Source organism: Dermacentor albipictus, chromosome 3, assembly GCF_038994185.2.
Source record: "Dermacentor albipictus isolate Rhodes 1998 colony chromosome 3, USDA_Dalb.pri_finalv2, whole genome shotgun sequence".
In the NCBI taxonomy this organism is placed as follows: Eukaryota; Metazoa; Arthropoda; class Arachnida; order Ixodida; family Ixodidae; genus Dermacentor; species Dermacentor albipictus.
In genome coordinates, this window is record NC_091823.1 from 41,364,340 (window position 1) to 41,386,847 (window position 22,508).

Consider the following 22,508-nt stretch of genomic DNA (forward strand, 5'->3'; position numbering starts at 1 on the left):
CATCGACAACATCGTTCTCCGGCATGGTGCACAAGAAGTAGTCATAACAGATCTTGGTACAGCTTTCATAGCACAGAAGATGCAAGACCTCATGACGCTTAGTGGAACCGCTCATCACCGAGCTTCTGCATACCATCCTCAGACCAACGGCCTTACGGAGAGGTTAAACAAGACAATCGCTGACATGCTTCCCATCTATGAATTCAGAATCCACAATACATCGACTCCCACAAGAACAACGCTTGCCCTCTCGGGGTTATCCACCAACCTGGTGATCGACCAGCCGCTCGGAAAGGTTACTGCGCCGCTACTTCGGTCCCTACAGAGTCTTACATCGCCTCAGTGAATTCAACTATGAAGTTCTCTCTGAAGACAGGACTCGGCTATCCCGTCGTGTGCAGCATACACAATTGACCATGTTTCCATGATGAAACCGTAACATTCACGTTGACGAGGCTAGTTTCATTTCCACTCACCTTCATCCAGCTTGTGTAACGCTTTCCTCTTCACAAACGTCATCAGTGTTAAAGTGCGTGTGCTTTGTCTATTTTGCCTCTCTTTCGCATTTGAAGAATCACGGTAGTGCTTTCTACAAGGAGGGCAATGCCACGTGCATAAATGTTGGTTGTTTTGGGGGTTTGCCGCTTCTGCGATAGCTGAGGACGCCGAAAAGAGCTCGGGGACGACGACGACGAAGACGCGCACACCGTGAAGATCTGAAGCTCAGTGATTCTTTAGATTAAAATTAAGTTCTTGCCAATGACTTTATTTACGTAGCGTCACTTTATGATCAATACTATATTTATAGCAATTTCCTCAACTTGCGATCAAGATTTATCTTCTCGGATTAGACTGGCAGGTATTTTGTGAGCTGAGGTGTGCCATGCAACATGCACCGTAATATTGTGCTTGATCTTTATAACATCGTGTTGTACTCAGTCATGTTTTCTAAAGAATCAAATACATTACGCCAAGAACTATTTCAGTATATGCCTAAAATTGAAACGCCGACACCGTTTTCTTTGCCACTTAGATGATGCCACACCTCGAAAAAAACGCAGACATCTTCATAAAGTCTTTGGAAGAGTACGCCGACACGGGCAGGGAGGTTCACATGATGCCAAAATTCGAGCAGCTCTCCATGGACTACACGGCCCGAGGGGCGTTCGGCATCGAGGAGCATTTCCAGGGGCAACCCGACCATCCGCTTCTAAAGCTCGGCAAGAGTGTCTTTAAGGGCATCATGAAGGGACCACTGCACATGATCGCACGTACGTTACCTCTTCCAGCATTGTGCAGTGTGGATGAATAAGTGGAACGCTCGATATTTAGTTAGGAACGCTAACAAAACTATATTCTGTGGTTTTACGTTCCAAAATCATGATAAACCTATGATGCATGTCAGCTAGTGGAGCGCTTCGGAATAATTTTGACGAGGTGGGATACGTTAACGTGCACCTAAATATAAGTACATGAGCGTTATTGCATTTCGCCCCTATCGAAACAGAGCTGCAGCGGACGGGATCAAACCTGCAACCTCGAGTTCAACAGGGCAACACCGTAGTCAATAAGATACCGCGGCATCTACTTCATTTCGTTTCGTTTCACTTAATTTATTATCCCCTTGAAGGCCCAAAGGCATTATACAAGGGGGGGGGGGGCAACACAAACACGTGTAAGAGTGGTTACGTAAAAAAATAAGAAACATCGCTGATTTTGTATGACTTTAAGCAATCAAAGGAAAATTTCGAGTTTAAAGTATTAACACGGTAATACATTCGCAAAAAGAAAAAAAACTAGGTGGAAGGATTGGCAAGGGTAGACTATTCCGAGTGGTCCATGATGGGTTCATGAACGATGTACTCTAAGAGCAGAAAGTTATTCAAAGTGATTTGTTAGGTATCCACGACATTTTTTGCGGTCAGTACAGGTAACGAAGTTGTCAGGGAGCGCATTCCAATAAACGATTGCATCAGGAAAGAAGGAAGTGGTCATGGCAGATGAGCGGCCGCGTAAAGTGCTATGGCAGAGCTGTGACTTAGCGAGAGGAAGTTCGCAGTGGTGGTTTAAGAAGGTAGTGCCTTGAGCGTGGATTGTACCTTTAAGGACCCTTAAGTATGCTTACTTTTGCTCCGATGTCAGGGGACTACTAGGAAAGAACTATTCCTCAAGAGAAAAAAACTGTGTAGCAGGTGCTAGGAAGTTAGATTTGAAATCGTGGTTCCGCAGTCATCATTCTTGAATTGTGGTTGGATTTTGCTTTTCGTACTGGACCAGCTGGTACATGTTGAAACAAGTGCGCATGCAGTTCCCAGGAAAGAGAGCCGAATTCGAACATGCCCTTAAGAACGAAGTCCTTAATAAACGACTACTTATCCTTCATAAACTTAAGTAAAGATTACAGCCAAGTCGTAGAAGCCAACAAACCACAAAAAGGGAAATGTAGGAAAATGAACGAGTCCGCTTACTAAAAACCTCGACACCGAGACATTTCCCGTGGTATCTGCACCTATAGTTTCCACAGCGCTTATCATTTCTTCGTGCGCGTGTTCATGTTATTATAGCGAACGCCCGCTACGAATAAATATTATTGAATCTTGCCGTTGAGTGCGGGAGTTGGCCAACGTTGAGGATGATTTTGAGATGAAACTGAAGGTTTATTTACATTATGTACAGTAATAACACAAAGTAATGAAGTCATAAAGTCATCGGCGGCCGGCGGCAAATGGGACGCTGCGGCCTGTGGCAAGAAGAACGAAAGAAAATGAATTAACGAACGAATGAATGAATGTCTATTCTCATTGTATCCCGCTTTTAACCCCTTCGGTCTCTCGGGGTCACGTCATTTTCAGCCAATCACCGAGCCCGCTCAGATGTCGTCATTTTCCTCCAATGGTAGGCGCCCGTTCAAGTGCCGTCACATTCAGCAGATGGGGTTGCTCCAAGGGCTGCACTGTCGGACGGGTGACTTACCACCGGCGTTGTCTTGGTGTTGACTCCCCGCCTGAAAGTGCTCAGCTGGAGGAGAGAGCTGCAAAACAGCTTTGCTCGGAACCAAGATCAACTACCTGGAACCGTGCGAGGCTACCGTTGCACTCTCGGGAAGAGTCAAGCAGGGGTGCAGACAATAGCTCACGTGCGGCACCTGAGGTGGGGGTCACAAATTTGTCTGACAGGACCGGGAACGTGGTAGACGCGCTCCTGCGCACCCTAATTGGAATGCGACGGCAATTGGATGTGGTCGGGAAACTCGAGTGATGCCAGGAAAAGGGTCCGTATCCAACAATATGATAATAAATGATTGAAGGAGTGAATGCGCATAGGCATGACGAAAGCTTTCCGCCATGACAAGTGCCCGTCGCCAATTACTGCTGCGATGGTTCTCTTTCAGAGAGCACGACAGAGTTAAGAAGATGGACGAAACCATTTTACTGGTTTACTGTGCTAATAGGAGATTTCACGTTCGCAAAACTCGGCAGGGAAACGACGAAAATAATAGCAATGAGGAAGGAAGACCCCACGGTACGTGTTACACTTCTGCTTCATTGAACGTGTTGAGCTAAGCTAGGCAGAGAGAGAAATCCATGTAAGAATGTGAAGAAAGATGAGATAAAAGAAAGGCGGCCGAGGTTAGCGTTTTTGAACTGGCGGTGGATAAGGGCCTCGTTGCTCGCCCTTAAAGAACGTGAAGAAAGAGCAATAGAAAACGAATGAGCCATATTTATCAAGGGCTTGTGATATTACCGAAAACTTGTGATATCGCAAATTTCCATGCCTGAGCATTCCGATTCTAGTAGTGTCTGAAAACTGATCTAGTTGATGAGAACTGTGTTGTGTCCCTTCTGTCCTGACAGGACAGCCCCGTGTCCCGTCTGTTCTTTCTTGTAAAGTCCTTTGCGCTGATTTACTATTATGGTTTCGAATTTTATTTTTAAAAAACTTCCATAACTGAATATTAACCTCACAAAGGGACTGGAGAAAACTGCTTAAAAAAGAAAGCCACACAATTCTCTGAAAAAGTCCATTTCAGTGGCAAAAAGAATTGTTGTTGCTCGCCTATCGAACACCGTAGTACAAACAGATTACGCCGGTGTGGTGGGTTTCCCGGTTTACATTCTGGGACATAAAATACTTTTGCCTAGATAAGGGGCTTGAGAATAAAAACAAGAACAGTGCAACACAGGACAAGTGAGTAAAGAGCACAGGACAGAGCTCTGTCGTATGCTCTTTACTCGCTTGTCCTGTGTTGCGCTGCTCCTGTTTTTATTCTCAAGATGAACCAACTAGCCCCGTTGAACACACTGATAAGGGACTTTCCTTGCGAAGAATCCGCATGTACTCTCGTTTGAAACATTTTTGTACCAGACCGGTGGGTGGCACAATCCCTTTCGTGAAATCGCCTCCACCTTGCTTGCTTATTCAAGACCTATTGATTTAAGTTAATATAGACATAAAGGAGTGTTCTTACGTGAAAATCAAGTGCACATATTGAATCAGACTAACCTGCACATGTCAAGTTTAATTACAATGTCTGCAACATGGAATTAACTCGGTGGAGAATTGTGAAAATTTACGTACGTATTTTTTCATTGCAGCTTAGAAAGCCCGATATACTTCAGAATCTGATTGACGCGGAGTACGCAAATGACACTGCGGAAAGAAACGGTGCACGGAACTCGAACGGTAACTCACGCTCATTGGTTGTTCACAGTGCTATTTCCTTGCGCATTTGTAGACCCTACTGGAGACTCACTTGTCGAATATAGATGGCATGCGCCACTAAACATGACGAAAAAGCCACTTTACTCTCTCACTTTACGTCAGCTTTGCTGAGTTAAATGCGGATGTGCCAAGATTGGCTAAATCTTCATTTTTTTGCCTACACTATATTGGGCCAGACTATTGTAACGATTCTGTTCCAAAGGTATTATATCTCGCACTTCGTTAGAGCATTGTCCGAGCAGCCCTCCGCCCGCGTTACCAACGGCATCGGTCGGCCGTGAACGGTGCATGATAAGAAATAAGTGAAATTGAGCGAAAAGAATTCTCCACTATAAAGAGCCCAGATCCGGGATCATGTCTGACTTCAGTCACGCATTAACTTTAGCTTCACCAGTTTTATCTAGCTAAAGCCAATGATGTCCCAAACAATATCTGACAGTGCCACAGAGGGTCCTGCTAAGCTAGCCTCACTCGACAGAGTTCGGCAATTAATGGTTGACAGGGTCAATTTCCATTGGCGGCCTGTCCAGACCCAGAGATTCTTAGCACCCTCTGCTGTGTTGCAGGTCTAACGGCCGCCTTGGTCAGGTGCTCCGCAGCTGGTGGGTACTGAGGTCCGTGGGTCAATTTTAGGGATCATTAGGGAGATAGTGGCCGAATACTGCTCTAGGGATGTCGATTCCTGTTTTGGTGAGGGAGTGTCTTTGTTAAAGCTTAGTGGGCCTTCCTAATGTGGTTGTACCTGGATTAGTGCAGCCCCGCTCGCTCTCAGCATCTTTTGCCGGTGCGTTACTCCAAACTTGCAGATGTAGAGCAGTGGAGGAGGAGAATTTACAGCTCACCATTGCATGTTAAAAATAGAAAAAAACACTTTAAAGAAGGACTTTCGTGGTAACCGAGCAATCGACATGGCTCAGTCAGATAATCCCGTAGGTGGCGAGGCTACGTTAGCGCCGAAAAGTACACCCCAGAGGGCCCTACGCACCTAAAAACTGCTTTGATTTATCCGCGATAGATATGTTGTCCTGATCGCCTTGGGCAACTCAGTAATATATATATATATATATATATATATATATATATGTATTGTTTTGTGAGCCTTCATATTTTGGAAGTCATCTTCCTCATCTGCACATAACCATTACCATCGCTTCGCATCTTCATTAGACAGATTTAGAATAGCGTTTGTCGCTTTGCGTGTAGGTTAAACGTAAGTACCATTGCGGGACGTTACGGTGCGCGTCCTTTCAAGTCTTTTAGTTTCCCGTACGGAAAAGCAAACGCAAAGAAGACGTTAGAAAGCAAGGCGCCGTCTGGTGCCGCGTCCCAAACGTATCCAAGCCAAGACGATTCATTAGCAACCATCCTGCTGTGGCTACGCGGACGCGTCTCGTTAGGCCTACGGGCGCCAGAGTCGCCGAACGACCTCAAAAAATGGATGCGCTGTGCGCTCTTATAGCTAACCTTTCACGTTAGTTTAGAGAAAGCGAAAGCTCATTACAGTAGTTACTGGCGATCAACGCGAGTCAGAGCGTAGCTATCACGAGAATTCACGCTGAAGCGGGAGCCATATGTGCCTCTATGTCCAACAACGCTATTTCTTAGCGTCCGTTAACATTACGAACGTTAAACTCGATAAATAACGTACGTTATCACAGCGCACCTAGACCACAGAAACCCAATAACGTTTGGAGCATGAGGACTGAGGACGACGCTATTTCTTTACGTATGTAATGCGTATAACGTTCGGTTGCAAGCGCTAAACTAAATCTGTCTATTGTGGGTGCGTTAGCTCGTGCTTTTGGATTGAAAGCGTCGAGTAAAACCGTTGCTTCTCTCTCTCTCTCTCTCTCTCTCTCTCTCTCTCTCTCTCTATATATATATATATATATATATATATATATATATATATATATATATATATATATTGACACGTGTACTTATCTTCATCGGGCGACCACGTTTCGCCGCTTAACAACTGTAATCGCACAGCGAGGGACGCGCCTGCATGTATCCGACGTTTCTGGAAAGTTATCGATGCTTCTACCCGGCTGTCTGCTGTCGCCGAACCTTGTGCTATCTGATTTCATCGCGTAACGCGAATGGTGTAGAACTTTGTGGAAGGCACGCGGGTCCGAACGATTAGTCTGGAACATTCGACGACTGCTCTATAAAAGCCGACGCGCTTGACGTGCTGATCAGATTTACGACGATCGCCGACTGTGTTCGCCGCTCTCGTTGTGCATTAAGTGTAGCCTGTTTTGTGGGCACAGGTTCGCCCAAGAAAAGCTAGGTTTTGCCTTTCACAGTATTGCTACTGTGTTCTTTGACGTCACGACCACGTGACTATATATATATATATATATATATATATATATATATATATATATATATATATATATATATATATATATATATATATATATATATATATATATATATATATATATGGTGCGGCTTACGGTGGTCTGCTCCGGATCGCCGTTAGCTACAGTTAGCTCTTTGAAGAGGCAGGACGTGTGTCGAGTGAGCTCCAGACGAACCGCGGATGTGGGGCCTCAAAGAGGTGCAACGTAATGCTAAGGCTTTTTTGTCGCATTTACCGCTAAATCGCATCTGAAATTCTTTCATGTTTCTTTCGTACACAGGATTTTCCCCAGCGAAGAAGGCGTCGGCGCATGCAATAGCCACTAGCGCGAGCGTAGTGTTCATCGGCGGGTAAGGATGATAAAAGAAACATTCCTAGACATTGCTACTTGAGTTCCTCCATTAGTGCACATTTGAAGGACATGCTCTTGAAGGACAGTCAGAAAATGAATAAAAAATGTTGCCTTGTTGCGTACATGTTCAAGTACGTAAATATAAGGTCTTCCAAAAATATTAACATCTGCTCGAACTGTAAAGAAGTCTGGGGACTCAGGTAGCAGTGCTTTGCTGGTGATATTGTATAGCGTACATGTTAACAAACAGCAAATATTGAGACAATGACTGGTACCACCGGTCAGTGATGTCGGAAAAAAAATGGAAATCGTCCTGTCTTTAAGTGAGCACATTATGGAATTAGTAAGAATGAAGAACGTAATGCAACCGAGAGCCAACATGGATCATAAAGAGCCTCACTCAGAGGATTGTTGCCTTGCGTTGACGAGGCAAAATTACATGAAAAAGTGATTGTTTTGCCCGAAAGACGAATCACTGATAATGATAGTACTCCGTTAGAGTATCACAAGAACTACGGCTCGTAGTTTTATGGCTAATATAAACTCCAGTAAAGATTTTTAGTTAGCGAGTGATACACATAAACAGAGTTAACTCGATGACCCCGAACACTTGCGGTCACGAAGCTGGCAGAATTAGGAGTGCGAGCCGCGGGGAACGCTCGCGCTTGTCCCGAGAGCCGGTACTCTTATCACCGTTAAAAACTATGCCACTCGCTCCTGTGAGACTCGACAGATCACGTCACCTCCCACAACGAGGGCGCTGGATGACACCGCCGCGCATCAGGCATGCACGCTCGCTCTTGCACCTCCGTTTACGCGGCTTCAACAAACGGCGCCGTGGCCGCGCATGCGCCGTCACATCCGGGATGGCGCATAAACGGACACCCACTAGTGTGCGTGCTAGTGCGCGTGAGCACTATACGCTCATGTCGACAGAGGAACGTAGAATATCGCCCTCACTCCACTGGAGAATCGATTGAGAGAATCGCCTAGGGTTTCCCAGAGACGTACTTATTAAGAATGCGAAATAATGTTTTTTTTATAGTGCCTCAACGCGTGAAATCAGAGTGGAGCGGCCCGTAAGCGGCGGTGCTCAGTTAAAGCTGTCTATTACGGGATCATACAACGCGGGTGATGAGTATATACATAGAGGATGAAGGCAAGGGTGGAAACAACAAGGTGGCGCCGGGGCATCACAACTACGAACGGCTCGCCATCGTTGCCAAGTCACGACACCGGTTGATTACGGACACCCAGCGATAAATGTCCATGTGTACGCACGCAGGCGCGCGCGCACAGACACACACACACACACACACACACACACACACACACACACACACACACACACACACACACACACACACACACACACACACACACACACACACACACACACACACACACGCACGCACACACACACACACACACACACACACACACACTCTATGTTTATTTCATTTAATAAATGTTTATTTCATTTAAAATGTGAGTTGAATAAGGAGATCCGAAGGCCTCGTTTTTTTAGTCATAACCATAGATGAAAATAGACAATGAAACGAGAGAGGAGCATAGGGGAAATGTACTAGGGGAAATGTGCTAGTTATAAGGAAAAGAGAAATGCAGGTGGACAAAAATATAACTTGACGCAACTGGTAGCGTAACCAACATCTTTGGCATTGTGCGTGGGGTGCTTTACAGATTAGACTACCACGGCAGCCATCATCCAGTCGACTTTCTTGGGTATTAATGTACGTGATTAAGATTAGCCCTGGCAGTGTTAGCCAGTGCCACCTACGGCCATGGCGGCAGATGTGGACCATCGTTTCAATCGCAGGCGTTCCGTAGTACGTGAACTTAGAACTAGGAAACTGGTCGATATACCCTCGCATGCTACCTTTTGGAATCAAGGTTAGGAAAATAAAAGACCGATATAACTTAAACAAATAAGACATAACATTTTTTCCTTTGCTTTCGCCGGCTTAACTGTCAATTCACTCGTTTAACCACTTATAGAGCCGTCCACATTTACAATACGGCTGACCAATTCACATTCATAAAGCTCATAAAAATCGTGCGTTGCGCCTTCTCTTTGTATGATTTGGCTGTGACTCAGCTTATTAAGAAAGAATCGCTCTTTGCGTGTCACATTATTGACGCAGGTTCGAGACGACTTCTACGGCACTGTGCTACATCGCTTTTACCCTCGCGAAGTACCCGGATATTCAAGAAAAGCTTCGCGAAGAAGTCTTGGAAGCCTTGTCTACATCGGTACGTCATACTTAAATTTCATTTATTTGCTGAGTAAGTGAAAGTGTCGCCTACATACGATGCTTCGTTAATGCCGCGACTGGCCATTACGAATTGCCCTCTCCAATGGAATGTTTTGTTGCCATCTATGGATCGGGGCTGCATTCATGAAAGCTTACTCGTTCCGCTTAGGTGTGGCTGACATAGTTGTGACTCTTGCGCCATCGAAGGGAATATTGAACACCTTCTGTGTTTTTGTTCTCGTTATGACGTCAAGCGCCCCCCCCCTCCCCCCCCCCCTCTCCGGTCAGCTTTAAACCAGCTGGACAGATATATGAGCAACTGGAAAGAAGGCCTGCGCCTTATCTGACAAGTCGCACTTGGGAGTACAGTACTCGAAGTTGACCGGCATCTGCGGCCGTTTGTAGGTTCGGTATATACTCCCTCGAGTGTGCGCAGTAGTGCTCTCTCTCTCTCTCTCTGTTCACCTCTTTACCATGTGCTGGGCACCAAACCGGACGTGCGTCTTGTTAACTTCACTGTTCTTCCTTGCTTCCCTCTATCTCTTCGTGTGGTTTGTATGTTGGCGGCGGTGGCAGCTGACGACGTTGTCGGCATCGAATGTAAAGGGCAGACAGCAGCACAGCGTGCGCGGTAGCCCCGAAGCCGCCGTATGACCAGGGCGTCGCTGATAACGCACAGCCGGGGTCGATGATGAGCCATCACTAAGAGCAGACAGAAAGGCAGCCCTACGAAACCGCTGGTACGCGCAGGTGGACGCCAGCGTCAATAGAGAACGGCGAAGAATAAAGGAACATGAGCTGGATATAATGCAGACTGTAGAAATGCCACGGCCGCGCTCGAACGCAGCAGTACACCGCGTACGGCCATCCCACTCGACTGGTTTGCGCTCTTTCACCGCACGTCGTGGCGCTGTGACCCCGCCCGAGGGTGGAAAAAAAAGTGATCAAGGAGACGTGTGCGAAAATGCTAGAGTGAAAAGCGTGTATAGCACGCCCGATTAACTCAAGCAGGCTAGGTGACTGCTTTTGTCACTGCCCCCTTTCAAAGTGGAAGCCACTAAATTATCACCGTCATCATCAGAACTGAGCTTGCAGGGTGCCTTCGCGTAGGAGTGTATAAAATAATTTTTGTCTACATGGCTTGTGAAAACAATTACTTTATGCATCAAAGAAGAAGAGGCTGAATGGCGTGTTGGATAGCGTTCGTTAAGAGGGTGAACCAGCACAAAGAGCAAATCCCTCAGCAGAAGTACTTTGGACAGAAATTATGAAATTGTCCCTTCGTCGAGATGGGCCCACGTAGGTTCACGCATCGCCGCCTGCTTCCTGGTGAGCTTCGTTTAGTTATTGTGGAGTCTAAAAACCGTAGACATTGACGTGTAAACAGAAGGCAAATCTCATTTATTCAAGTGAAACTTTGTTTTGCCTTTCTCCCTACTGCTGCTGCTGCTGCTGCTGGCTCCTGATGTCCGGTCTTGCCGGTTCACTAGTACCGGACATCGTTACGGTGAGCTAGAATACGGGTATTGGGCTCACTCTGTTCAGGCGCCAATGGAGCGCACTGAAGCCTTGAGCATCCTTGTCAACTCGAGTGCTTTGTCTGCGGGCCACCAGGTGTCACGACGGTCTACATCAATGTTGAGTTAGTGTATATGCTACCACAGGTAGCACAGTTGCGCGTAGGTCCGCCATCTTGCCTGGGAAGCAACCAAATCTACGCGGCGAAGCTGCACTCCGTTTTTGCAGGCGACATGCATACCGTATCGTCGATCGACTGTGAGTGCCTTTGCATCGCTTGTGGAGCGCTTATCCACCTAACCGCAAACAAATCGCATCGAAACAGCTTACTGGATAAGATCGTCAAGAAAAAGGCGCTGCTCTTTTCTTGCGCGCGGCGTAAGATGCAGCGCAAATATTATCAGTTGTTTTTTGGACCTGTGCCATAGAGTTTCTCACTACATTACCTAGAGGGAAATCTGGCCCTGCTGCGCTGTGGTACGCATGGGAATGCCGGTATATTGTGGATTCGGATTGACATCGTTCTCGTAGAGACAGGACACCTTGAAGACGCGCTTGGCAAGTACCGTTCCGTCTGTCACAATGATTCATTTTCTACTAGAACAGCACGTGAAAAGCTGTTTTAGCTTTATTATTACGCGAAAACATGTTTTGTTTAACTATGAGAACTTTTTATTGTGTGTACGACTACATGTTACGTAAAAAGTATCAGCGGGCCGCTAAAGTTGGAGGACAGACGACAAGGTTCGCGCTCGCTTTGCAACAGTTGGTCGTCTGTTCTTGCTTTTCTTCGCTTGGTCATGCATCGTGGGTGAGTAAAGATGTAATATGCATGAATGGAAACATTTTATCAAGATTTTACTTTGAGAACGCGTTATTTGCGCAGCCATATCCACGTTTTAGACGAAGCCTCTTACAACACCAGCCAACACGAGCCTCGCAGACACATATACCGTCATTCCCATGACGGCATGGTGCCCCCTTAAGAAACTCCCATAGACGGTGGCGCCAGATTACCCTCTAGGTGTTATAGTGAGAAACTCTATGACCTGTGCACCTTCTCGGAACATTTGACCTAATAACGTATGGGCACTGGCGTATCTAGAATAGATAGTGTATTCTATACACGCCGATCAGATGCAGGAATCATGAACGTCGACGGTAACAATTAGACCGCACCGAACAGTCTTAGGTAATATGTTGATGTTATTTCATGGCAAAGCTACATAACAAGGTAGTATGAGGTTCGAAATAACATAGTGCCATAAAAACTGGATAAACGTTAGCAATTGAGGTGAACAGTGAGATGCTTTAGTATTTTGCCTTCGCTTGAATATTGCTTGGCACTCAGATTTTGTTTCAATGAAGATAAATACGCTACTAAGGGCAGTGCAGTGCTAGTTTAGCATGTAAGCAGTAAGAGAAAGCACTGAGCCGCAACTACCTCTTTTTTGGCACTAAAGCCACAATGCGAATTTCAGAAAATAAAACAGTAGTGCATGTGCGTAAGAAGATTTTGATATAGTGAGCTTTATCAATTTGTGCTCTTTTACAAAGGGAACTGTAGTATATATAATGAGGCCCATACCTGCTTATGTGCCAAAGCTCTCAACGCGTAGGCAGTATCAAATATTACTGGTAAATACCAACCATTAGTATTTCGAATCTGGTACCCCATTAGATTTGGTATAGAAACGTACCTACCTACCAGCAGGCACTGGATATCAGCCACAGCTGCAAGTGCCACTTCATTATGTGTCTTTTCACTGCAGGCATTCCCAAAGTAACCTTCTGTAGGAGTGTAGTGAAAGTTTTCTTTCCTTCTTCTCTTCTCTCTCTCTCTTTCTCTCACAGGATTGGCGTAGCTACATTATAGGTAATAATGCAAAACACAGTTAGGCCCTTATCGTAAGTTAAATGACGGCATTCATTCCTCTTGCCTCCTGCTTCATATAAGCACTAGTAGATGAAATATCTTTATTTAGGAGTAACCTCTTTTATGTTCACAAACAACAAACCAAGCAGTGCACTATCATGAAAATGTGAGCTAGCTTTTTTATGACAGTTCTGTGAAAGCAGTGTGGTGCATGGGATCGAATGGGATCGAATAAAAAGCTTTTCTGCTTTCAGAGGACCCGGTCATTATATCATTCCGATGGAAATGCGATGACACTGCGATGAACCAACTGTGAGATGCGCTGCGCATGTTGTGTTGTTGCTCTGCAGCTAGACCGCACGCGAACAGCGAACGCCAAGATCGGCCGGATTCGCTTTGAATTTGACTGGCGATAATTTGTGTCAATACAGTTCGCTGCAGTGGCAGCGTCTGGAAATACAAAAATTGGCCCGATCATCCGCTTCTCCGCAATGCACGGTTGCTTGGCCACCACGTGATGACGTTTTGCCAATAGAGGCGCTAGCGGCGGGATAAAACAGACTCGCCACTCTGCTGCCTTTGGTAACATATGCAGTAACTATACATCACTGTAAGGTCCCTTGAAGCTTTCGTGGTATCCACGGTCGCTGTGTGTGTGTTTGTTCTTTGACGAGCCTCGACGTGCTTGTGCCGTCCTTTTCTTGGTGCGTCGAAGTATTTAATGCATTGACATGGTGTACGAGATAGCCGAGTGTGGTTAAGTTTGTCCGAAGATCACAGGGAGACGCCAATACTGCAGTTACCCGCTGGGCTGGGTATTCCTTGTACTTGATTGGGTCCACTACGAAAAAAAATTAAGTTGGCTTCGGAGCGAGGGCCATACATTTAAGCTTGAGTCACGGTTGAAACTCAGAACATTCGAGGTGTGTACTGTGCGGAGTGATAATATTTAAGTTTTCCGGAATTTTTAAAAATCGCCTGCGGCAGACAGTCGCTGCGGGACTGGACTCCGCGCACTTTCTGTCCATCCATGCGACAGTAAACGACAGCTTATTTGCTTGCGCTATAATTGACGCTTCTGTCTAGGAAAACAAAGCCTTGCAGGCAAGCATGCGGAGGAAGGTCCTTCTTTTGCAGGTTCTCCAAAAGAGCGCCTCTTTCATCTCGGCACTGTGGGCATGATCCCGCATGTTCAATGCGAAGAAACGCGATAGGCCAGAGAGTGAAGATATTTTTTGCAAGCGAAACGCAGGCGGAAGAATTGGCACATCCTAGAAGTAGGGGACAACAGGTGGAAACGGCTAGCCAGGCCAACGTATCCATTCCTGCAGAACGAAAAATTAAAAAAAGAAAAAAGAACCAGCAGGAGTAAAGCTATTATAAGCGCTGGTATCTGTGCATGTCCAAGCAGCCGTCTAACTGCCAACAAAAAGTGTCAGGTCAAACTTCACATCACAGAAGAGATACATCGGAGCAATGGACTGACTCTGTGTATATTACCTGCGGCCCAGTTGGCTACACAGGGCCAGCCAAACCAACCTTACTAATAAAATTGTTTAAGGTTTTATGTGGCACTGCTTTACATTCTCTTTCTCTCTCCTTTTTTTTTTAGGGAACGCTTGATTACGAGACCGTCATGCGGAAAATGAAATACCTTGGTCATGTTTTGGACGAAACGCTGCGGTTGTATCCGCCGGGACTGCTGTACGTAACAAGGCTGAACGAAGTGCGTTTTTTAGTTAGATGTGCACTGTTCTACAGAAGAGCGCGACACTGAAAGCCTACGTACCCTGCGATCCAAAACAATTTTGATTTCGCTGAGACATATGTGTATACAGGCTAGCTACATCTTGGGTCTTTTCTTGTCGAACCTCATCTTATAGCCACATCAATGCCATTGGGTAAAAAAGCAGACAGAGATGCCCAGTTATTAAGGTGAAAAAGACGCGAGACCATTTCAAGAAACGACGAGATAGGAAACAGTCTCGCTACATCAAAAAAGTGCTTCTAGAAAAATAGACGGCGGAGTCCACTGTATAGAAGAAATATAACCTATCACTGCATGTTTTTAGGCAAGTTTGTTCATTAAGGCTTCAACTGGGGCTCGTTGGTATGTCATCGTTCTGTGCACTATATTTTTCACACAAAAGGCAAAATGAATGAAAGGAAAAACACGTGCGCACATGTTTGTCCGTTTTGTTTATGTTGTGCCTTGCGTGATAAAGACAGCGTAGTAAACATAACGACAGCCAGTCCACACTTATTAAGGTGACGCGAAGCCATGTGAAAGAACGACCGCAGAAGAATGAGTGTTACTACAGCACTAAAGGTTCCTCGTTGTTAAACCTCGCGTCTTTTCCACCATAATTATAAACCAAGTAGCCCAGCAACAAGAAGCGACGAGAGGTACATGGGTACATTAGATATAGCAGCGTTCGCAATCGGTTCTTCCCATTAGTTTCTTCTTCTTTCGTTTCTCCAAGCTTTAGCAGCATTTTCCTTGCCCCAGTAGAGGTTAGCCAATCAGAGATAGTCCCCTGGTAACCTCCCTGTCTTTATTTTTGTCTCTCATTCTCACACAATCGGAATTTCAGCACAATATGCAAATATGGGGACCAAAGGCATTTGGCTCGTTCGGGTCTCGTCATCGATAGCCCGTAACTGATAACGCTGTGCTTGCGCTACATGGATGCTGTCGAGAACGAACAATTCAACAGTAAGCTAAGTGGAAATATCTACGTGAACAAAACGACCATCGCTTTCTTCGATAGCTGAGTGCTCCACGAGAAGTGAACTTATGTGTTCCCTGCATCCCTCCTCCTTCTCCTTCCCCTCCTTCACCCTCTATCCTTGAATTCAGTGTATTTGAGCTGGCACGCAATTGCGGGACACATGAAGGGTGAGATTCGACTATTAAATATAAGGAGCAAGCTTTACAGGCTCGGATAACGATTGGTCGCAGAACGCTGACGTTGTTGATGCAGATTTGTGACGAGGCAAGCCAAAGAAGACTTCGAGTACAACGGCACCACGTTCAAGGCCGGAACTGCGTTTATGGTGTCGCAGTACCACTTACAAAGGGATCCTCAGTATTGGCCTAACGCGGAAGAGTTCGACCCGGAAAGGTAGGATGAGAAACAAAACTTAAATATGCTTTGGAAGCGAGCGACTGTATTTGAAGATATAATAACGTGTAGCTTGTCTAAAGTGCACTGGCTTATCTCACAGCCGTCACAACAATTCATTATCATTCGCTGCCACTTTTGTATCGTTGTCATTTCTTATTCTGTTATGTGTACACGGCTGAGGAAAGATTCAGCAACCAAACTTTATTCGCTGCAACGTCCGTCTCACTGCCCGCTTTTCTAATAATTTTGCTTAAATGATGCTGTACCGTAAGCCCCGAGGACTGGTTCAAATGTAGGCGGGTGCCCCTTGGAAGGCTTACCGCGAATATCTTCAGCTAAGCCAATGCTACTATCACCGTGTACGTACCATTGTAGGTTTGGTGATTGCAGGTTCGTCCCGGAAAATGAAGCCTTGTTGCGGAAGACCGCGCACGTGCCGTTCGGAATAGGACCTCGAAACTGCGTTGGAAGGAGGCTAGCATTGCTGAGCCTTAAGTACACTGCCGCCAGAATGGTGCAGAAGTATCGCCTGGAACTGGGAAAGTCTCAGATGGTGAGTGCAACCGCGAATAGTATTAAACTAAAATATTGAATAAGCGAGACAAGATGCTTACTAACACGTGGGGCAAGTGTTTTCGACATTCTCCTAAAATACACGGTTAGCAAGAAATGCCCGCCGCGGTAGTCCAAAGGCTACGTTGTTGCGCTGCCGAACTTGAGGTCGAGGGTGCGATCCCGGCCACGGCCGCCGCCTATCTACAGGGGTTGAGTGCAAGAAAAAAAAAACGTTCCTGATATAAATTTAAGTGCACATTAAAGAACGCCAGGTGTTCAAAATAAATCTGGAGCCTCCTACTAAGACGTGCCTCATAATAAGATCACGGTTGTGGCACGAAAAATTCCAGAATTCTTTATCAGGAAATGTTGCTGCCTATAAGTGGCCCGGTGCATTGTGCGATCGCTGTGACAACACGTGGAGCAGATCTTGTGGATATTTTCTTGAAGTACACTGCTATAACGAAAATATTCATGCCTAGAAGTGGCCCCGGCCACTCCTCTGAGCATAACTTGATGAATTCATAAGAGAGATATGCATCAGTACAGTTTACTTATCACATTTTATGCACAATGGGCCTGCAATAAGTAACGCAGGAGAAGAACGTGGCGCCGTTAAAGAGAACACTTACATGTTAAGACAAACGTATCCCAGCTAGGGTTCCTGAACTGTCGAGAAAAAACGAAAAGAAAGGGAGATATTTGACGAAGCACCATTCAATTAAAGAAACTGCAAGCAGTGGCGTCATTTGTCAGCTAATATTGATTCCTAAGTACAACGGAGGTCCGTATTGTAATAGAACTCTGTTCTTTTCTATTCTTTTTGTTTTTTCGTCGTTGTCTGACGTGCGCCACACCTTCGTTTTTCGCTAATATCCGCCAATCACTTCGAAGGGTGATAGGAAACGAACAAAATCGAAGAAAAATAATCCTTACACATTACGGCCACTGGGTAATTACCCCACAAGCCGACCATGATGCATATGGCATATAAGTTGTTATGATTCCAGGTTCGTCTAACGCCTACGCCACGTGCGTCAGATGTCCGACTGTCAAAGGCCAGGTGTGAGCGAATTGTGGCTTGCGAAGACAAAAAAACACAACAACAACAAAAAAACGCCAGTTTTATTTCTGTGACGGCGCTTATTTACGATACAAAGAATTGTTTTTCCTAAGTGTGCAGGATGATGCATACCTCGTCGTACGTTGGTTAATGCGCCTTCAAGCATGCAGATTACACTGAAAATAAATGTTTTACCAGCGTTTCAGACGCGGACAACATAATAGACACACACAACAGAATAGATACACACAGCGAGCGTCTGTTCTGTTGTCCTTGTCTAATTCTCTGGTAAAACATCGGTTATGCAGCACCAATTAACCCAACGCTCAACCTCACTGAAAATAAATATAGTGATGACTCTGTGAAGCACTCGTCGCAAGCGAGCTGCTTGCGCTATAGCATGCACGCAGTGAGAATGAAATTGTAGAGTGAAACATGAGGAGTATCTCAAAAATAAACCATTACATTTTGCAAGTTTCCTTTAGAACCGTGTTTCTTTCTTCTTCGTAAAAATTAAACGATCCTATTTATTTCAGGGTTCCATGGAAATCGGCGCTTACGGTATGGTCTCGACTCCTGCTACGGGACCATGGATAAAATTTTATCGAGTGTGAAGGAGACAGATCGTCGTCATACGTGGAATCCGCATGTTACAACAGCGGCACAACTTTATGCTGAGCTAGGCGTTCCCGGTGACAATGTGTCCAGCTTATTCGTGTGCTCAATACTTGCAACTGTACTCTATTCCAATTCTGTGTATCTTACATATCGCCGATATGTCACAAACATGTTATTGCATTCATTTATGCAAATTAAACACTGTGCAGCACGAACTTGTGCACGTCTACAGCTTAACTCTGCGTCATAAGCTTGCGAAACAAAGCATGAACGAAAAAAAATTTTCTTGCAATTAAGGTGCACTAACGCGTTCGCCTAAGTGCTGCCTCTATACTGCAATCACAGGTTGAGTGCCAAGGTGCCCAAAATGCTGAGTACTTTCGTCTACACTTGTGCGCACATCCAGTGGTATTTTTCTTGCCGCTTTCCTTCCCATTCAAATGGTGCCAAACTCAACATGTACCTGGTTAACCTCCCTGCTCTTACTTTCCTCTTTCTCTATCTTTACTATTTTCTTCGGCAACGAGCGCCACGAAATTATTATTTAAATAAACCACGAAGGTAATTATATTTGATGAAAGGCGATTATTTTCATTAATTTAATTACGACGCTAAGCATTCACGTAAGCAAAAGAAGACTGGTTAAAAGAAAAAAAAGAAAAACCCGGTTCATATGGTACATATCTGGGGTCGATGTTTAAATGAAGGCTTTTTGGCGTATGCTAAAAATTCTATAGGGCGCCGCAAATTATGCTTGCGACTCTCGACTTCAATCGGAGCAATAACCAAAGCACCGCGCAGGTGACAATCACGCGATTTACTCGAAAAACGCATACGCGCAGTATTCTTTATAGGACGACGCGAGTTCGATCACAGGTAACATAAGAAAGTAAAGCAAACACATCACGCAACAGTATTTACAGTCAGCGAAGCACCGGCACAGTAAAACGCTAAACAAACCCTTCCATCTGTGTATAGTTTCATCCTTGAAATAAATTAAATGGAAAATAAATGAACGAATAAGCACTGCAAAGAGTTTACTGATGATGTGAATTGATTTTTCACCTAATATTGAGGAATGACTGTGGGAATTACACAGTATAAATCAGTATGAGTATGATTCAGTCTATCTTCACTATACCTTATGTCTACCTTATCTACCTTATCGGTAAAGTCTACCTTACCAGCCGGGTTTTCCGGCCGCCGACGCAGTCGGGCAGGGCATGGTGGTGGGTACAACAGTTGGCAACAATTATGGGACCGAAAGGGGAAGCAACGAGCCTGTACCAGCCAGCTAAGTTTCTGCCAACGTCCTTGATTGACTGATTGATTTTATTTAGCACACAGATACTACAAAAAAAATTGCACATGAAATGTGGTTGCAAAAGTGGGAAAAAAGCTATATATACGTAGCTTGACTGGCCCCACCTTCCAGTATTCAGCAGCGGACACTTTAGCAGAAATAAATATACAAGTTCACAGAGACTGTTAGAGTTTCGACACTTGTTTGTTAAAGAATAGCGCACACTTCAGCAGAAGTACATAAAACTTACTAACAAAACTAACAGCAGCAATACTTCTTAAATTATACATGTACGATGACACATGATGACACATGCACTTTCAGTGACCAAGAAGTCAAGCTTCTGGATCATGTGATCAGTCACCAGGGAATACGGTCTTCGAAACAGCATTGAAGCCATTGAGGCTGCACCGGCACCAACTGAAATTGGTAACCTGCGCTCATTTTTGGATATGATAGGCTATTACGCAAAGTTCATGTGCCATTATGCAATGCTTGTTGATTCTTCCCGAATCGCTACCTAAAAATGCCGCGTTCACTTGGAATCCTGCAAAACAAGCTGTTTTGAGCAGCTGAACGGTTTTTTGGCAACTGAATGTTTACAGCTCTTTGATCCTGCGCGTGACATCGTTGTCACTCCAGACGCATCATCCGTTGGGTTAGGAACATTGTTGCAGCAGAGGAGATATGATTAGCAATTAACGATTGCTTTTGCTTCTTGAGAGCTTACTCCACAGGAGCAGAAGTATTCTGTTGGGAACTAAAAGTCCCTGCTTGGTTATGGGCATGTAAACATTGGAGCGTATACCTTTGGGGGCCGCCCATTAACTTTTCCCACTCACCACCAGGATGTAGTCACACTCGTAAGTACGAATGGAGTTGGTTGCCGTCCGTTCTGGATTGCAAGATGGTACGTCAGACTGCTCGCATGTAACTATACCATTGGATTCCAGAAGGCTGACAAGAATACTGTTGCTGATGCCCTTTCATGCATGCCCTTCCAAGGTCATCTGGAGAAGGAAGAGAGAGGAGATGGAGTTTGTGCTGTCTCAACATGTGTTACTCAAGTGCAGTTTGTGGCTGAACCATTACAGGAACAGTTGCTTCAACAGGTCATAAGGTGGATGACTTTAACCTGGCCTGCTCTGAAGATGTCACCTGCCGAGGTAGTCCCGTTCCACCGGGTGCGGACTGAGCTCTCATTCGTTGGAGACCTCTCGCTTCGGGGAGAACAATTCGGCGCACCTTCGTCCCTTGCAGGACGGCTCCTTGACGCAGCCCACGGGTATCATCCGGGGATAACAAGGCTAAAGCAGAAACTAAGAGAGCGATACTGGTGACCTGCTATGTGCAAGCAAGTAGAGCAGCTGACTGCATCTTGCAGTGTATGCCAAGCTGTTGACAAGTCTGCGAAACCCGTGACGCAATCCTCTACAGCCAGTTGCATTCCCATCTGCACCACGGGAGAAGCTGGGAATTGATATTGTGTGCCCTTTCGCCAATGTTCCTGCAGATTGTCGATTTCTCATTGTGGTCGTCGACTACTTCAGCAAGTGGCCAGAGGCTCGTGCCTCGGCAAAAGTGACTACTGCAACAGTTTCTTTCTGCGAAGCGTATTCAGCAGGGAAGGATGCCTTGACGAGATTGCGAGCAACTATGGCCGTCAGTTTACAGAATGTGAGTTTGATAGTTTTCTCAAGGTTCACGTCATCGTTCATGCGCATTTGGTAATTTATCACCCGCAAGATAACGGACAAGTCGAAAGGTTTAAGCGGGTACTCAAAGAGTATGTTTAAGTTTGTACGCGAGAGCGTCCGCCTCTGAAGGAAGGAATCCCAGAATATCCTGCAATCTACCGTTTCACGTCAGATGCCACCACATGATTGAAGCCCTCTGTCCTTCTGCAGGGCAGTCACCCAAGAACAAAACTGGAACTTGTAGGAGCGCCGAGTAGCCAGTTTTTCCAAGACCCGCAGGCAAGATTAAAGCTGTACGCCGCAAAGTAGCACAGAAGCAGCAAGCAAGTAAACTCTACACTGAGTGTCAATGAGCTGCAAAGCATGGTCCGTTAACAGGTCAACCGGCACGAGTCAGGTTGCCAGGCCACGTGCCTAAGGACGCATTGAGCAGCTCAAGCATGCCCACATTGATCGACTTCATTGACCAGTGTTGCCTGGCACTTACAAACTTAATGATGGCTGTACCTGGAACCGGGATAGGTTAGTACCCTACCCCCGACCAGTAATACCCCCTACTTTTGCAAGAAGCTGCTCGCCTGAAGGAGTAGCGTCGATTGGCGAGTCACTGGTAAAAAATCCTGGCCAACACCAACCGCAATCTGTTGGGACACCAGTTGAAATGAACGTTCCAAAACTAAGACGTTCGACATGGCAAATAAGAGCATCATCGTGGTTTAAAGGATATCAAAGACATTGAACTGTGTATAGACCTTAAGGTGTTTTCCAGTTCCTTGCTAATTTATTAGGTGGCTCTTTCGTGAGCGGAGAAATTGTAGTATTTAGTAGTTCTTTTGTGCAAAACTAGATGGCGTTAGGCAAGCGCCTTAGCAAGATCAACCACCACATGTATGTATTATGTACTCATCGTGGACTAATAATAAATGGCTTTTGTGTACCAGTGCTGAGGCAGGAATGACGGGTTTCGTGCCCGAGATGTCAGCCTGTCGCGAAGTTATATATTGCGTAGAGCCTTCAAACACGTGCGATTCGTGT

At 45.5% G+C, this 22,508-nt stretch overlaps 1 protein-coding gene across 1 annotated transcript in view; it reads left to right on the top strand.

Moving 5' to 3' along the window:
• The window catches only part of LOC135902614 (cytochrome P450 3A14-like), a 36,847-nt gene extending 18,253 nt beyond the window's left edge, over window positions 1–18,594 (top strand). Inside the window, exons 6-14 of the mRNA XM_065432809.2 lie at window positions 1,034–1,271; window positions 3,392–3,522; window positions 4,596–4,683; window positions 7,371–7,440; window positions 9,605–9,713; window positions 14,722–14,813; window positions 16,094–16,234; window positions 16,628–16,790; window positions 18,392–18,594. Coding sequence (XP_065288881.2) covers window positions 1,034–1,271; window positions 3,392–3,522; window positions 4,596–4,683; window positions 7,371–7,440; window positions 9,605–9,713; window positions 14,722–14,813; window positions 16,094–16,234; window positions 16,628–16,790; window positions 18,392–18,469 — 1,110 coding nt within the window. The 3' untranslated portion in view covers window positions 18,470–18,594. The remainder of the gene's footprint in view (window positions 1–1,033; window positions 1,272–3,391; window positions 3,523–4,595; window positions 4,684–7,370; window positions 7,441–9,604; window positions 9,714–14,721; window positions 14,814–16,093; window positions 16,235–16,627; window positions 16,791–18,391) is intronic.
• The last annotated feature ends 3,914 nt before the right edge of the window (window positions 18,595–22,508 follow it).